This window comes from Cavia porcellus, unplaced genomic scaffold, assembly GCF_034190915.1.
Source record: "Cavia porcellus strain 051 isolate PalLab524CR breed Dunkin Hartley unplaced genomic scaffold, mCavPor4.1 scaffold_31, whole genome shotgun sequence".
In the NCBI taxonomy this organism is placed as follows: Eukaryota; Metazoa; Chordata; class Mammalia; order Rodentia; family Caviidae; genus Cavia; species Cavia porcellus.
In genome coordinates, this window is record NW_026947514.1 from 26,547,530 (window position 1) to 26,559,830 (window position 12,301).

At 40.2% G+C, this 12,301-nt stretch overlaps 1 protein-coding gene across 10 annotated transcripts in view; it reads right to left on the reverse strand.

The window, feature by feature from the left end:
- Ttll5 (tubulin tyrosine ligase like 5) overlaps positions 1–12,301 on the reverse strand; it is a 273,386-nt gene that overhangs the window by 196,694 nt on the left and 64,391 nt on the right. For all 10 annotated transcript variants that reach the window (XR_010044946.1, XM_063241307.1, XM_013155221.3 and 7 more), the window contains exons 10-12: positions 3,815–3,916; positions 1,898–1,989; positions 1,076–1,183 (exon numbers count right to left, since the gene is read on the reverse strand). Coding sequence is in view for 9 of the 10 variants with exons in the window: in XM_063241307.1 (XP_063097377.1) it covers positions 1,076–1,183; positions 1,898–1,989; positions 3,815–3,916 (302 nt within the window). In the remaining variant the exon portion in view is untranslated. The remainder of the gene's footprint in view (positions 1–1,075; positions 1,184–1,897; positions 1,990–3,814; positions 3,917–12,301) is intronic.

Genomic DNA, 12,301 nt, shown 5'->3' on the forward strand with positions numbered 1-12,301 from the left:
ACAGATTGTTATTATGATAAGCCGTTAAAGAGATCAAGAGTTATAATGACTAATTATAAATAAGAAAATAATTTTTATTGAGCACAGCTTCAGGACCAGACATTGCACCAAGCACTTTGCATGCACCATCTCGTCTCATCTTCATGGCGCTCTTAAGAAATAGGCACCACTGCAACCACTACTTTATAGATGAGAAAACAGACTAACTTGCTGGAAAATCACCAAAGCAGCTAGCAAGGAATATGGATGGGTTTGACCTTAAGGCTGCCTGGCCTTAAAGTCCAAGTTCCTTACCTCCCAAGCAAGCCATGCCTCTTGCATACTTACTGGCTGTACTGTGCCACACTACGCTTCAATCAATCTATCAGTGAACCAAGAGCACATTTTACTAACCAGCACAACCCATGTTAAAACCCTATGTGACTTTATAGACATTCATATCGGCGATTACTAACAAGTTCCTGCGAGCACAAAAAAAAAAAAATGTACACCCACATCTCAATGTCACGGCTTTTCTGACCCAGTATTTAAGACCTGCTTATTATTCCTCCTAGGTGCAATCAAAAGGTTGTGGGTGAAGTAGAAGGAGAAGAAAAGAATAGAAAGAGACGAAGTAAGGGGAAAGGAAGAGAAAGAGAAGGAGAAAAAGGAAGAAGGAAAAGAACTCACTAAAAAGAAGGGTAAAATAAAAAAAGAATTATCAGAAATTTGGAGAAAGCATACACTGGTACCAGCCAGGGCTTCTTGGAACAGTTCCCACTCTGGCTGCCAAGGAGCTCTGGAATATATTTGTTAGAGCTGGATTCCTGTACAGTCTGTTGCAGACTTTTGCTGGCTGTACTGAGAGAGACCCATGCTGAGTTCCAATCCTGCTTCCCACACCAAAAGCTAGTTACTCCTCATGGGACTTCTGGCTAAGGTTCACCATTCGCCTCTCAGTGGGCTCCTCATGTGCTATCCCAGGTGAGAAGGAAGCCAAAGTCCATCGTGGACCACTCATTCTTGCTTGTTACTATCCTAGAGTCCCATCCCACCTCTGCAGCATCCTCCTCACAACACATCCCACGCTCCTTACCAAAGCAACTGCTGCGATGAGGAACAAAGGTTTTACAAGCAGTAGCGATAGCAAGCTCAGCAGATATTATAGTCTTAATGATGAGGTCTTCCACGTGGGCCATCAATGCTGCAAAACAGAATTTCAAAATGAAGGAGACAGAAATACTAAAATGCACACATGAGGACCAGGTCACGACACAATTATAAAAGCATGTGGCCTTATTCAGAAAGCCTCTATATTGTGGTCCTTGGATAGGTGCTATAGAGGCAGACACAGCTCTAAATAGGTTGGTTCAGCTGAGAATACAAGCAAAAATCCAAGCTCAGGTGGTCTTCTATGATAAAAAGGAAGGAAGGGAAGGGAGTCGCCGTCCTTCCTCACTCCTCGCCATCACCCCTGCCACCCTCAACTGAAACCCTGCTTCCCACTTTGCTCTGGGTTCGGCCCATTCTATCTCTATGCTCTGTACTTGAACTCTACTCTGCCCCTTCTCCAGCTCTGCAACAGGGATGAAAGAGAGTGACTTAGAAAAATTTGAACTCAGGGTCCATATAAGGACATGCGACTTACATAAAAATCAGTTGTCATTTAGTTAGCATTTCAATATTTGAGAGGAATAAATTTACCGAAGACCAAAAAGTTATACCTCCCAAACTAGAACCAGAAAAGAAATGTGGAGAGTCATGGAAAGCTTCTTCCCCATTTTGTAAGTGACACTAACCCAGGAAAAAGTGACACTAACAGCAAATCATCCACTGGGGTCTCAACAACACCATCAGTGTTGTAAGAATGGCTCCTGGCAAGAGACGATGGTAAAGCAGGAACAGGGCTGGAACTTACCAGTTGTATCTCTGCCTTCTTGTTTCAGGTACCTGAGCATGGCACTCATGCTCCACTTGTTCCCATAATCCTCCACTTCTGGATCATCACAACTAAAGGAATCAATGAACCAAGGTCATGTATGCCACTAGGCTGCACTGCATAAACAGTGTTCTTTATAACAGTATTCCTGAAAGCGTTCAGAAAACCATTTATTTTGCTAACTTGTACTCAGTCACTTTTTCTTGCTTTTTCTGTTATGTATTCCCTCTGTGTCAATTTTCCAACTTCTTAAATGAAAATTAAGACTCATTTCCTTTGCACTATTGAAGATGGTAGGGGCAAAGAAGGTAAATTCTTCCTTACCTAATTATAAAAGAGTAAAGAAATCATGATACGAAATGTAAACAAGTTTTAAAACGATTGCAATACATGAATAACACTGGGGATATACACCATGCCCTTGAGGTAAATGTCAAGAGTCTATAGACACTTGGATGCCATTTTCAGACCACAGCTGACCAGAGACAAGCTGCTGAGCTAATTTAGCGCAGCACTCTCATTGGCTAACTGCACAAAGAACTGCCTTGACATGAGACACAAGCTTCCTCCTGCCTGGTGGTAGAGGGTAGACAGAGTCATCACGGGAAGCAGAGCACTACAGAGTACAGTCAGGAGGAAGAAGCGTCCTGCTGCTGTACTGGCAAGCAGGGCAGACACCTGTGAATGCTGACAAGTCCTGCAATCTGGAACCTGGGTTTTGCAGCCCCTCTCAACCCCCAGCATCATCCTACCCTCGACACCATCCTACGTCTCTCTCCAGGTCCCCACTGCAGGATACAGCATCTTCAGCCAATGCGTAAGAGCGGTCACAGGCCACTCAACGAAACCTACGCGGCTTCAGTGGCTACCCCAGCCCTTCCTGATGCCTTCCTTTCTTTCTCTCTTTGGACAGGCTAAGCACCTATTTTTTAGTCTGCGTAGAAAGTGACTATTTGGGTTTCTTTTCTAATTTTCCACTTTCTGGCAAAATTATCAGGACAAAAGAAAACAGAGCAAGGGGAATATTTCCACACAGCTGGATTGGTATTCCCTTTCATTGAAAGCTTTTCTGAGATGGCTTTTTCTCTTTCATTTTTTTCTGATCAAACAAAATTTAGAAAATATATAAAAGCACATAGAAGAAAACAAAAATCACCCACCCACAATCTCATCTCTTACAGTTAAGCACAGTTAACATTTCAGTGTGTATCTTTCTCCCTTTTTTTCCTCCTTCCTCAACCATAACAGCTTTAGTTATGTATTCAGTGAGGAAGTTCACTTGCATACACTGTCTTATAATGTGATTTTATTGCCTCTGACAACACAGTAGAAAATACTCTTGCCTCTGAGCCTACTTTCTTAAGGTTAAGTTCTAAAAATGGAACTTTGTGTCAAAGAGCACATATTTTTTAAGCTTTTGGTGTGTTTTCCAAGTGCTGAAGTAATCTCTTTTCTTGACTTCTAAAAAGTTCCTCCAGACGTGGTAGTGCACACCTACAATCCCAGGGCTTGGGAGGCTGAGGCAGGAGGACTGCTGTGAGTTCAAGGCCAGTCTGAGCTACATAGTGAGACCTTGTCTCAAACAAAACAAAACAAAAGAATACCAAAAAAAAAAAAAAAAAAAAGAGAGATTTCATATGCCTATTAACTTTCCACCCCTTAGCGAAGTGAAGGAAAATAAAATGATGAAAGCATACTTTGATGGAGAAAGGCAGTGCATTAACAGCACAGGCAATGGAGAAGCAGCAACAAATATACCTAAAGCTGTATTACCCGACCCTTCCCTAAGTGTTACGGGGCCAGAAACCTAACGCTATGCTCCAGTGAAACGCGTTCACGTTCTGCGTCTACAAACCAAGCCCAACTTCTCTGACGGAGCTCAGGCACAGCCAGTACCTCACGTAGTCTCCACTCTTCTTATTCACACTGTAGTTTGTCAGGTGCATGAACTGGTTCCGAATGTTCTTGGCTCCTTGGTCATATCGCACAGTTGCAAACCTGATAGAAGGACACAGGTTAAATGCCAGAGTCAGAGTCTCAAGAAAATAGAAGCCAGATGGGTGTGATGACACAGGCCTGTAATCCCAGCATTCAGGAGGCAGAGACAAAAGGATTACTGTAAATTTGAGGCCAGCCTGGGCTACTTGGTGAATTCAAGGCCAGTCTGAACTGTATAGTGAGACCCTGTCTCAAAAAAAAACAAAAAACAAAAACAAACAAACAAAAAAAAAAAGCAAGAAAGAAAACAGAACCCACAACTAAGGATCAGTGAGATACTACTAATATCAATAATAATAATAATAATGAAGTGACATCATTACCTAATCAATATTGAATCCATACTAAGTGCCAAAGCCTATGCTAAGTGTTTTATATATAATATCACACACAAATTTTTTTTTTTTTTGTCTTTTTCGTTTTTATCGGTACCAGGGATCGAACTCACGACTGCCTGCTTGCAAGGCAGGCGCTTATGCCGCTGAGCTAAATCCCCAGCTAAATCCCCCCACACAAATTTAATCCTTAGAGAAACCCTACAGACTATGTCACATGATATCTAAAGTTTTGTTTTGTCTTGTTTTTGAGACAGGGTTTCATTATTTCGGGTTCAGGCTAACTTTAAACTCACTATGTAGCCCAGGCTGGCCTCAAACTCGTGGCAAAGCTCCCTCCTCAGTCTCCCAAGAGCTAGGATTATAGGTGTGTACCACCATCCCAGACTATATCTGATTTTTAAAATAGAGACATGAACTCAATGTGATCCAAAAAGACTAGGTTACTAGCACAAGTTCACACAGATTCTAAAACCCCTGATCATAACTCCTATGAAATGCTCTTTCTGATATAGAACTCCACGTAAATAGGAAAGATGAAAAATTGCAAATTTGGTCACAATCTGGGAAATTATGTGCCAGACATTAAAGATAACTGGGCTTAGCTGATCAAGAAACACTGAGTGTCGGTGTTGCCAAGTTTTCACTGCTTCCAATCGAATATTTCTGCATAAGGTTTTCCCAACATCAGGCTATTTCCTTGGGATAGGTTCCCAGAGGGAGCTTTAGTGAAGAATACAAAAACCTTTCAGGTTTTCATTATCTAGGCACAAAATAGTTTCCAAAAATGTCCATTTACACTGCCACCAGCAAGGGGGAAGTGTACCCAGCTTGCCAGTATTGGCTATTATTCTGAGGCTAGATGTTTGCTGATTTGATAACAACAAAGGCATTGTATTTTAGTTCACATGTCTTGGGTTTCTAGCTTAGTTGAGTATCTCTTCACATTCGATAGTTGTTAGTTCCTCTTTTGTGGATTGTCAATGTCCCTTGCTCCATCTACTGAGGTCTGATAAATCTGTATAAACTCATTAAAGATACTAACTTGGAAAAAAACAAAAGAAAGAAACACTGAGTGTCCAAACAGAGCCTGGTATTACAACACTCTTTGGGGAAACTTAAGAAAAAGAAAGAAAGAACAACATGGTGGTACAGACTTAGAACCCATATCCACAGAAAGAACAGAACTGATCTGTAATATTTAATCTACAGAGAACAACAATGGCCACATTAAGAGCAGACAAAGCAGAACAGCAAAATATGGGCAAAGCACAAGAGACTAATTCCTGAATTTGGAATGAAGGCAAAAGACAGAGGGATTAAACATGGAGCCCAGTGAAAACAGGACAGCAATTTGATATCCTGGACTTTGGTCTAACAAGACCAAAGCACACAATATATGTGCCTCTGAGGAAAGTAAGCAGGGAGACAGAAAACTTTCCAGGGATGGTCGATATTAACAAAAGGCCACTCAAGGCAATCGGCCGGCAAATATCAAGCCCTGTTTACATACCACCCTTCTCTAATGTGATTTTCCCAAGAGGCTGATCCAAGTGTGTGAAAAAAACCAGGAAGGCCACAACTTTATTTTCATATGATTTACAAATTATTTACATATGTTTATCCAGACTATGAAGTCAACATGACTTCTTACCACATTAAAGGTCAGCATTTAAAAATTTTCCTCTTCTCTATTTCTTCTCAGCCACCCACTACTATCTCCACTCCCTAATTCCCTGTACCAGAAATACACACGAGCCAAAAGAACAGTAGTGGGGAAAAAAAAGAGCCAAACTCCAAACACTAAACCAAACAGGAGGCCAGGAAAAGGGTGCGGACAAAGGGAAAATCTCGTTGGACATGCAAGGCTGAGGGACAAGAGTCTGACAAGCATGGTGTCTGTGCCTGAGAAGGACCTCAGATTTTCAACAGACTTCAGGAATCATCACTGAACTCTTCGGCATGTCACGCGTTGGCTAAGCCTTGCCTTTACATCCTATCTTCTTCCCACAGAGATTCTAAAAGCAGACAGAAGACAGTCACTCTGAACTCCTGGTCCCCCTGGCCAGATGTGACCTCACAGTGACATACCTCCTGCTGTCCTCTCGCCTGGATAAATGATGGGTCTGGGGAGGGGAAGGTCTGCTTCAGGGAAAGGGGCTTCTCTTTTCTGCTGTGAGCTCCTGATCTAAGTTGGTCAAAAAGCTTGACAGGCTCCCATGGTTGGGCAGATCTGATATTCAACACGTTTATTACTCCTACATTCCTTTTTTCAAGGACAAAATACTTGAAAAAAGTCACTCTTCTTCTTCCTCATCTCCTTTCACTGGATCATTATATTTTGAGCCTTAAGTAAACAAGATTACTACAGATAAAGAGTGGGCTTCTGCATAGCCTAAGAAGCAGTAAAAAGCAAGAACTAGAAAAAGCAAAAAACAAAATCCCTTTGCATTAATGGAAAAGTTCTCCTAGGGACAGAAGCACTGTTATGTGTACTTTGCTTAGCCCAATGAACTCTGCAAAAGACCACAGAGGAAAAAGGGAGGAATATGTGGTCATCCTTCTTCCTAACCCACAGAGATCATTCAGCTTCCAGAAAAATCCATATTAAACAGACAATATTTATTCTCTGATCACCATTCCCTATATTGTCTAGACCAATGCTCACACTAGTTTTAGATCTGGCCTACTAATCAAGTTCTGATTATCTGATTAACAGAAGTTTTTTGTGTTTTATTTATTTATTTATTTATTTTTGGTACTTAAAAAGTGAATTACTTGATTGACATTGCTTCTTGAGGCCACTGGCAGTCTAGCCCTGAAAAGATGAGGAAGATGGTGGGCAGAGTGGGAAGGGACCCCTGAGATGGTGCTACAGGCTGCCTCAGGGGGGTCTAAGTCCACACAACGTGGGCATCTGGGGAAGGTGGTGGCCCAACAAGGTCAGGAGATTCACTTGGACACAAGGGAATTGAATAAATAAATACGGGAATACAATGAAAGACGGGGTCAGCGATTTAGCTCAGCGGCATAAGCACCTGCTTGGCAAGCGCAAGGTCGTGAGTTCGATCCCTGGTGCCAAAAAAAAAAAAAAATAATAATAATAATAATAATGAAAGATGGATTTCTCACTATTGGAGCAGAGAATTTAAAATATGGAAAGGGAAGGCAAGAATGTGGTTTCAAACTAGAACTGGACGTACTACTATGGACAACATAGATAAACACAGAAATAAATACAGATGTAAATGTCCATGTATGTTTATGCTTCCTAGGTTATCCAGAGCAATGAGCTACACAGTATCCAAACCTTGATTACTGAATACTGTTTTCATGACAAGGCAAGCGGTGCTCTCTGGATATATGCCTCATTGCAGGGTCAAGTAGGAGAAAACAACAAGTGGAACCTGAAACATTTTGTACTCAAAGAACGATGGGGTCATGTCAAAAAGACACAAAAGTTGGGCAGAGTGGTACCTGCCTATACCTATAATGATCCAGTGAAAGGTACCTTCCTGCACTCAGGAGGTTGAGGCAGGAGGACTGCAACAAGACTGAGGCCAGCCTGGGTTACATAGTGAATTTAAGGTTCAAAACTAGCCTGAACTATATAGTGAGACCCTCACTTGACCCCGCTCCTTCAAAAGACACAAAAGCCAGCTTAACAGCCTCCCTTTGGTAAAATCTAGGACAACTGGAGCATCAAAATAAATCATACTAAAGGAATCCATTAAATAAAATAGAAAGTGTTCATTAGTACAATAAATGAAAAGATGAGAAGAAAAAGTTCTTGCTTAAAGCTAAATGCCAAATAAATAAATAAAAGTAAAAGAAAATCTCTGGTGTCCAGCCCAAGCAGAACAAATCCAGGAGACGAGGACATAGAAGAAAGCAGAAGTTGCACGCCTGAAATTTCTGGGATGATGGCAAATGAAGTAAAGAAACTACTTCATGAGGCTGTAAAAGAAGTCAGATCAGAAATAATATCTTAGGTAAAAGAAGAAATGACAAACAGAATGAAAGGGTTGCCGAGTGTATCTAAAGATATAGATTTAAAAAAAAAAAAAGAGGAGCATAGAATGAGGGACCATGAATGAACAATCTAGAGAAGAATTGGAGCACAGGAAAAAGACTCAAAGAGATATGCAGGAAATCAAAAACTCTATTGAAAGCTGGCAAGACTACTTGAAAAAATGAAGATAGACTTTCAGACCTTGAAGACAGGATGGCAGGTAGGGACTGCAAAAGGAAAGATCTCTTAAAAATAACAAAAAACCAGGAAATAACAATTCAACGGCTACAAGATGACATAAAACAGGAGTCAACATAGGTGACATAAAGAGACTATATTTACAGAAGTAATAGCAGAGAGCTCCCCAAAAACATGAGAAAAGGACCTGACATACAGATAAGTGAGGCATATAGAACTTCAGCTAGCCATAACCAAAATACATCTATACCCAGACTATAAAAATCAAGATCCCAGAAATTCAGCACAAAACCAGAATATTAAAGGCTATTAGGGAAAAGAAACAGATCACCTGTAAAGGAAAACCCATCAGAATCACAGCAGACTTCTCAACACAAACACTCAAGAGCTTGGAGTAAAGTATGTGAAATTCTGAAAGAAGACAACTTCCAATCCAGATTGACGTACCATACAAAACTATCTTTCAAAATTATGGAGAAATCAGATACCTTCATGATAAAGTCAAGCGTAGTGGCACATTCCTATAATCTTAGCACTTGGGAGGTTGAGACAGGAGGTTCATTGCAAATTTGAGAACACCCAGTTATAAAGTGAGACCAAGGCCAGTCTGAATTGCATAGCAAGACCATCTCAAGAGAGAGAGAGAAATAAAAAAAAAAAAGATACTTCCATGACAAAGAACAACTAAAGGGATTCATGACCACCAAACCAACCCTACAAAGAATACTGAAGGATACTTTAGAGAGGGATAAAAATGACCACAGTTCCAGGAATAGTGGCAGAGTGGAATCACCAAATGGGACAGATAATTGAATGGAGGGGAAAAGTAGGAAGCCAACAGAGGAAAAAAGCATGGCAGAAACGAACTAGTGCTTGCTGGCCATAACCATTAATGCAGATGGCCTCAATTTACCAATAAAAAGGAAACCAAGGCAGAGTGCATCAAGAAACAAGAGCCACCAATATACGGCATATAAGAAACACATTAACTAGAAAGGAAATTTACAGATTCAAAGTCAAAGGACAGAAAACAATGCTCCATGCGACAAGAAACCAGATAAAAGCAGGGATAATCTGCCCATCAACTGCTGAACAGATGAGAATGATACAGCCTTTTTTTTTTTTTTTTTGGTCTTTTTCGTTTTTATCGGTACCAGGGATCGAACTCACGACTGCCTGCTTATAAGGCAGGTGCTTACGCTGCTGAGCTAAACCCCCAGCCCCGATACAGCATTTTTATACAGGGGAAAGCTACTCAGTTATAAAAAGGATAATCACAAGGTTCTCATAGGTAAATGGATATCACTTGTGATCATGCTTGTGGGTGAAATAGTTTGGACTCACATAGGTGAACATCATGTCATCTCTACTGTAAAAAAACTAAAGGAGTTAGTGAGATCCAAAATGTACAATAGATACTTTGAAAGTGAAAGGGGAAGAAACATCTACAAAGGAAAAATGGTAGCCACTGTTAAATTCCTATTATTTTGAGGGCTGGGGTTTTAGCTCAGCGGCATAAGCGCCTGCCTTGCAAGCACGCAGCCGTGAGTTTGACCCCCGGTACCAATAAAAAAAAAATTCCTATTATTCTGTTTTAAAGTCCGGTATCATTTTCATTGTTTTGCTTTGATTTTATTGTTTTGCTTGGTTTGATTTTATTATATCTGATGGCACGAGCACCTATTTTGAAGATTACAACATATATTATGGTAGCCATTGTTGATTTCCTATTATTTTGTTTTGGAGTCCTATATCGTTTTCACTGTTTTATTTGTTTATGGCTTTATTCTGTTTTGTTTGGCTTTATTCTTTTAAAAAATAAATAAATAAAAAGTAAAACAAATGATGGGCTGAGAAAATCATCATTTGCTAAACATTATTTGCAACAATTAATTCAGGCAAAAACAAAAAACAATAGAATGGCTAGAATACAGCTCAGTGGCACAGCACTTGCCTGGCAAGTGCAAGGTCATGAGTTACTAAAGAAAAAAACAAACAAAGCAAAACAAAACAAAAAAAAATGGGTATTAAAACTATTGGGTGAAAACAGGGTACAAAATGATATGTTACATGAATTCAGGTATCTTCTCATAAAATACAAAGTGAAAGACAAAATGATTTTAGGGTTAGGGTTAGGGTTAGGGTTAGATATCTTGTAGAAATCATCTTACTCAAGGGGTCTTACGCCACTGAATAGCTCCCACGAGCCATGAGATGCAATGCAGTGAGAAGAACTACCATCAATCACTTCTGTGGTATTCTGGCCCCAAATACACAAGCCCAGATTGAATCGTGAGAAAATACAGAAAACCCAAATTGAGGGGGAAATCTACAAAACGACTGGCCTGTAATCTTTTAAAATGCTGAGGTTGTCAAAGTAACCAAAAGACTGAGGAACTGCTCCAGACTGAAGGGGACTAAAGAGACCTGACAACTAACCCTTCCATGAGATCTGTAACTGGGTCTCTACATTATAAAGAATATCATTCAGGCAACTGGCAGACTTCGAAAGGGGTGTGTAGACACCGGGCAAAAGGCAGTGCTTCATAACATATTGGTAGCTTTTCTACAAGTTCAAAAGTAAGCCTGAAAACTTGCTAAGTTTCACAATAAAAATCTAGATGTCCAGCCTCTCTTTAAAAACCATTAGATCAGGCAATTCCAGTCTGTGTGGGCTGCTGGCACTACAATGACACCAGGGATGCTGAGTGAGTCAGATGCTCCCCAACTCCTGGCCAACTTCGCTCAGGGAATGTCCTTGTGAACACTTAGGTTTGTAACCTTTAAACCAGAGCTTTACATGTAGGTTCAACATGAATGTTCTGTTGTTGCTCTGGGGATTGTATCACTAAGCTACATCCTCTGCCCTTTCTATTTTTTATTTTGAGAAAAGGTCTCACTAATTTGCCCACACTGGGCTCGAACTTAGCAACTTTCCTCTTTGTGGGTGTGGTTCTGTTCCGTTCTTTCTTTTACCTCTCCCATCTCTTTTCCTTCAGTCTTCTGCATCAGTGTCCCCAAGTTAGCATGATCCCTTTACTTCTAAGCTCTTTCTCTTCTTCCTCTTCTGTATGTTCTTAATCCATTTTAAATTTTAAACCCAAGAGCAAAATTGACACATTACAGACATATATTGCACATAATTATCTGGTTTGTTTTACATCTTACTATATAATTACAAATCTAGTTCACATGTTAAAAGTTGCAAATTAAGAGTTAGTTCAGTTTATTGTTTTTTTAGGCTGTTTGATCCTATTGGTATCACTACAGCCAAATTACATAATTGTTCTAAATAGCTGTTGGTCCTGATAATCCATGACTGAAAATTAACCAAGGTCTCTGAAAATACGGTGGCACAATGCCAAAGAATCAGGGTCTAGGCCAAACAAGCAACAACTTCTCATCTGCAACAAACTGAAGAGGTAAGATCTTCCAACAGACTCAAAACCCAAAAACCAGCTATACCTGGAAGATACCTTAGAGACGTAATCATTACCTAAGGGTCTTAAATACTACCAATAAAGCAACCCACCACAGACAACTTATAAGCATCACCCCAGGAATTAAACTAAAAAAGAGAGAGAAAAATGAGAAGACACTTAAGCAAAATGTAACCTCAGGCATCCAGTTCACAAAGGCAAATCCAGTGGGCAATGAGGTGGGGTAACTGAAAGCTCCCCACCAGGTTTCTCTGAAGTAGAAACAACAAAACAATTGAATGAAGCTCTGGAAAAAATGAAATCAGAACTAATCTCTTAGATAACTACAGAGATTACCAAAATATATACCATGCTTAGCAATGTTAGAGGAGACACAGACAAAAAATAAGATGAGCTTAAG